The sequence below is a fragment of the Primulina tabacum genome, chromosome 10, assembly GCF_025594145.1.
Source record: "Primulina tabacum isolate GXHZ01 chromosome 10, ASM2559414v2, whole genome shotgun sequence".
Taxonomy (NCBI): Eukaryota; Viridiplantae; Streptophyta; class Magnoliopsida; order Lamiales; family Gesneriaceae; genus Primulina; species Primulina tabacum.
In genome coordinates this window covers 13,606,747-13,612,403 of record NC_134559.1, presented here as the reverse complement: position 1 = coordinate 13,612,403, position 5,657 = coordinate 13,606,747, and the positions used below count along the sequence as shown (strand labels likewise).

Sequence of the window (5,657 nt, the reverse complement as noted above, 5' to 3'; positions counted from 1 at the left end):
TCTGCTCCGGAGTCAGATAAAGCAAGGGAGTTCCAAAGACAACTTGTGGCGTTCCGTAAGAAGATGTTTGGAGACAACGTTATTAATAGGATGAAGACTTGGAACAAACTTCTGGATCTGTAGACTGAATAATAAGTTATATTATTCTATATTATTAGATTTAAGCTGCGGAATCATCCCTTTCACAAACCATGATCATGCGAAGAAATGGGGATGATTCCAGTAGGTTCTAGGTAGGAATTTCTACTTTAAATCTCAATACTGCTGATAACAATAATTGTAATTGCTTATCTAGTGTAACGCATATGATTTTATGAATGAAACAGTTCATTTTGTTATACTTCTTGTACTACTTAATGCATAAAAATTATAAGATAGTAATCAGTAGTTATGTGTGGGGCCCCGGGTCCGACATCTAATACTAATAATTATAAATATAACAAACCCCATACAATTGAGTAAAATACATAATTTGTGGTCCACAAATCCACGTTAACATCGTCAAAATAATTTAAAGATCATAAATGTTTGAAATATAAATTTTACATGCCAAAATAATAATTGTAGATTTAAATAAAAGATGAAAAATGATTAAATTTGGAAATAAAATAAAATTACAAGACTTCAAAGGAAATAAAATATTTTTATTTTATTATCTTGATATTATTGAAGTTCTTGATAAAGATGGAGTCTAATCTTTGAAAATAAAATCTACAATCTTATTATGTACAAGGTTTAAGTGGAGATAAGCTCAAAAAAAATACAAGGAGAGGCCCATTTAGAAGAATAAAAGGAAGAAAAGCGTACAGAGAAGAACGTAGAGAAAGAAAGAAGCGCAGAAGACCGCGGAAGAGAGGAGAACAGAAGCTACTGTGAAGTAGTATCACCGCGGAAGAAGAACATAAGGGAGGAAGAGTGAAGGGCAGAAGCAAGAGGAATTCCGCACACACGCTACAAATCATTGAGAATTCTTTTCCTTCTTTCTTAACTATGTTTTCTTCATTGAATTTAAACACTGATTTTGTCTTTTATTTTAAGTTTATGGAGTAGATTTTTATAGACTAAGGTCACGATAGGGCCGAGACATATTATTTTTGATGTTTTGAGTTTGATTCAATTTTATTATTTATTTTTATTCATTGATTGATGTCGTTTATCACGTGCTCTTTTAATCTGGCCAATTAAATTGAATATTTGTTGGTTAATCTACAACCGGAAGGCGATAGATTACTATTTGCTTCACACATCAATCAACACATGGTTAAATTGACTAGAAATAGTATTCGATTTCAGTGTGCGACTTTAGGTTGAAAAACTGAAATTTCACAGCGATCTAATGCGGTTGAATCTAATTAAATTCAGTTAGGAATAATTGGACTGTTAGATTTAATTATGTTTATTAATTCGAGGAATCGTTTAATAAATAATTTTGGGAATTCCGTCGTGAATTAAATAATTAATTTAATGAATATGCATTTGACACGTAGATTATAAGTTGTCTCGATACCATTGTGCGCCTTAGTCGTTTCTAAAAAATTTGAATTTTCGTCTAAATTAATAGTTTGGATTACTTTTGCTTTAGTTAATTTATTTAAATTGTTTTATTTAGTTTTAATTAATTTATCTCCCATCATTTGAATTTTATTAGCCTAAATTAGGAAAAATAATTCACATTCTAGTAATTAAACATCAATCTCTGTGGGTACGATACCAGACTCATCTTCAAATACTATTACTTGACCTAGTCCGCTTGCTAGATTTTTTCCCAACCGAAATCGTCGGTCAAGTTTTTGGCGCCGTTGCCGGGGATTGAATTGTTTAATATTAGGATTTATTATTTTCTTGAAATTAGGTTTTTATTTAATTTTCTTGATTCTACACATATTCGTACGTTTAAAGTTTGTTTATTTGTTTTCAGGGATTATCTTACTGTGCATGAGCCGTGCTAGAGGAGACACAGAATTAGAGCCATTTGATCCAGAGATTGAGAATACTTTTCGACGGAGACGTAGAGCACAAAGGGAGAAATCCTCAGACTTTGACATGGAAGAACAATTAAAAAAAAGAGGAGAAAGTTGAAACGGCAGAGATTGAAGCAATGGAGAACGAGGAGGATGATCGCACTGTCTATGATCTCACTAGACAAACCACTGGAGGTTATGGTTCTAGCATCACTAGCCCTACTGTGGAAGCAAATAATTTTGAGTTGAAGCCATCCATCATTCAAATGATACAGTATCAAGTGAGATTTGGAGGATCGCAGACCGAGGATCCTAATGCACATCTGGAGGGATTTCTATCTATCTGTGACACAATCAAATTCAATGGAGTGAGCACGGATGCCATAAGATTGAGACTATTCCCTTTCTCTTTGCATGGTGAAGCAGCAGAATGGCTTAGAGATCTACCAGCTGGCTCTATTACTACATGGAATGGTTGGTGGAAATGTTCACGAATCAATATTTTCCACCCACCAAGCTAGCACAACTGCATATGGATATTTCATCTTTTCGCCAGAAGGATGGGGAGACATTACATACAGCTTTGGGAAGATTTAGAAAGATGTTGAGGAGGTGTCCTCAACATGGTTTCTCTTCATCTGAACAAGTTCATATTTTCTATAACGGAGTAGATCCTTCCGTGCGTCCCATGCTAGATGCGGCAGCCAATGGTAGCTTATACAGGAAGACTTCACGAGTTGCAATTGAAATAATTTCAAATATGGCTGAAAATAGTGCGGGTTGGACAGATATTAAACGAGAAAAGAAGGCTGGAGTTCTTGAAATGGATGTGTTGAATGCACTTACTGCTAAGATTGATGGGTTGGCCCATCAATTCTCTCAGCTGAAATCAAATCAGGTCCAAGGAATATTCATCGAGGAACAACCCATCTTTGATGAAGAAGCAGTGAATTTTGTGGGGAATCAATGGAGACAGCAATCCAATCCATACAGTTCCACATACAATCAAGGATGGAAGAATCACCCTAATTTCTCTTCGAAGAATACGGAGAATTCCCTTAATCCAACACATATTCCTCCACTGCCCATTCCTCAACAAGTGAGACAACAAGGATTATTGGTACCTGCAGCACCTCCAGGATTCAAGCAAGAAGATCAAAGACCAATTTATGAGGATTTTATGATGAAACATGTTGTGGGAATGGAGACGAGACTGCAGAATCATGACGCTATCTTACTAAGGTTGGATGCTCAAATGGGTCAAATAGCCAATCAATTAGCAAATCGACCCCCTGGAACACTACCAAGTGATACTGAGAAAAATCCGAAAGGAGTGAATGCAGTAAGTACAGTGATCAAGGCAGAGGAAGAGGAACCAAAGAGGCAAATTCTACAGATATGGAGGCAAAGAATGATGGAGGAAAGAAACCAAAAATGGAAGATGCTAAGGAACAGAACACTCAGACTACACGGAAGACAGGTAAGAAAGGTAAGGAATTTGATTCTAATGATAATATTGATATTAATACACTTCTTTTTCCTCAAAGAGCAAGGCAACTACAATTGGATCAACAATTTTCGAAATTTCTTGAAGTTTTTAAGAAATTGCACATAAATATTCCTTTAATAGAGGCTTTAGCTCAAATGACTTCTTATGCTAAAATTTTGAAAGATATTTTGACTAAAAAGAGGAAACTTGTTGATTTTGAAACTGTTACGCTTTCTGAGGAATGTTCAGCTATTCTGCAAAATAAACTACCTCCAAAGCTTAAGGATCCAGGTAGTTTCTCCATTCCTTGCACTATAGGTAATTCTAATTTTAACAAAGCATTGTGTGATCTTGGTGCTAGCATAAATCTTATGCCTTATTCCTGCTTTTAGAAATTGGGGATTGGAGAAGTTAAACCAACCACTATTTCCCTTCAACTTGCTGATAGGTCTATTAAATATCCTAGAGGGGTTATAGAGGATGTTTTGGTTAAAGTTGATAAATTTATATTTCCAGTTGATTTTGTTGTGCTAGACATGGAGGAGGATCGTGAGATCCCCATTATTTTAGGTCGTCATTTCTTAGCTACTTGAAGAGCTCTCATAGATGTGCAAAAAGGTGAGTTAGTTTTGAGGTGGAATGATGAGAAGATAATTTTTAATGTTTTTCGTAGTATGAAATATCTTGGATCTTCTGATTGTTATATAATAGATGCTATTGAAGATATTGTTGAGTGTAGTGTGCAGGATACTTTAATTGAAGACCCACTGAAAAAGCTTTTGGTTAGCCCAAAGTCCAAGGAATCCAACAGAGAAAAGGTGGAGGAATGTATGAACTACTTGGAGGGATCAAAGCCTCTGCCAAGATCGGTGAATTCAAAGATTGGGGAGCTTGGACATATTCCAAAATAACTTAAACCTTCCATAGAAGAACCCCAATTCCTCGAACTCAAACCACTTCCTCCTCATTTAAAATATTTATTTTTGAAGGAAGAAGAATTCTTCGAGGAATTCCTATGCGAAGATGAGGCAGAAGAGAAGTTGGAGGATGTAGAAGAACACAAGTCGAAGGATTTGAACTCATATATGGTCTTAACATATATTCCACCAGCAGATTATTTATTTCCATCAACGCAAACTGAAGAATATTACATCCTCTACGAGCTTTATCATAGATTATATTGTTCTTCCCCTAATAATCAGTCTTTGCCGAGTGTTGTTGGAGCGACGAGCGTGCAATGTCAATATCATGCCAAGCTTGAGGGCACATATAATCAAGACCCATATGTAATATTGTATGATATTTACTATGGGCGGAAGCCGCTATTTGATGGATGCTTCTCCGTTATCTAGCTATAGACAAGAAATTTAGCGCTTGCTGGGAGGCAACCCAGTGATTTGTTTTATTTCGTATCATTTTATTTTTTTTATTTTTTTACTTTTTCATTCTATTAGGTTAATTCTCTGTGATTTTGGTGTGTGTAGGGAATATTGGAATGAAGTAAGATGACTTAGACTCTGGAAAAGCTAAACTGTTGAAATAAGAGATTACCAGCACTGAGGAATTCCACCATCTCCATGTTGTACTCCATGGATATTAAAGCACACTGCTAGGGAAGTGTTATCTTACTATTCTACATCCAAATTCTATATCCTTTTTGAATGGCATGACACTGAGGGCAGTGTAAATCTAAAGTGTGGGGGGGATTTGATTTGTGTTTGTTTCACGTCACAACACTTAGCATACGCTTAAATGTTTAATCCTCGAGCATGAAATTTTTTTTTTGGTTATTCTTTGAGAAACTGCAATAGTGATTACATGATACACTAATTGACTTTCTAGATTTTTGAACACTCAAGAAATTACATCATACCTAGAATTGATTGAGATGAACTGTAGTTGTAGCCGAAGGATTTGAGCACAAACTAGTTTTGTATCATGTTTTGAGACATCATCTATGCACTTTAGGTCATACTTATATGAATTAATCGTGAATTGGTAAAAGGTGAGCTCATGAAAAAAAATTGAAAAAAAAAATGAAAAAAAAAGAGAAAGAAAAGAAACAATCTAGAACTTGTCTGATTATCTTTCGAGGCAAAAATACGGAGGAGAATGACTTAGGGATGATTTAGGCGATCTTTGGACCGTTTGAGCCTTTCGAGCCTACCCAATGCATCATTCATATCCCTAGTATTCCCTTTTGAGCC

The 5,657-nt window shown here is 35.4% G+C and overlaps 1 protein-coding gene across 1 annotated transcript; it reads left to right on the top strand.

Moving 5' to 3' along the window:
* Positions 1-2,493: 2,493 nt before the first annotated feature.
* On the top strand, positions 2,494-4,949 carry LOC142504928 (uncharacterized). The gene is made up of 6 exons (XM_075617766.1): positions 2,494-3,441; positions 3,594-3,741; positions 3,862-3,999; positions 4,162-4,319; positions 4,440-4,538; positions 4,935-4,949. Exons 1-6 carry the CDS (start codon positions 2,494-2,496, stop codon positions 4,947-4,949), a joined length of 1,506 nt encoding a protein of 501 aa, XP_075473881.1.
* The last annotated feature ends 708 nt before the right edge of the window (positions 4,950-5,657 follow it).

What these genes read in the sequence shown, in the direction of transcription:
- LOC142504928 (XM_075617766.1), top strand. Translation starts at nt 2,494, where the DNA reads ATGGATATTTCATCTTTTCGCCAGAAGGATGGGGAGACATTACATACA. An exon ending in TCCAAAGCTTAAGGATCCAG is followed by an intron (nt 3,742 to 3,861) that starts GTAGTTTCTCCA and finishes GGATTGGAGAAG; the next exon opens with TTAAACCAACCACTATTTCC. An exon ending in CAAAGCCTCTGCCAAGATCG is followed by an intron (nt 4,320 to 4,439) that starts GTGAATTCAAAG and finishes TTATTTTTGAAG; the next exon opens with GAAGAAGAATTCTTCGAGGA.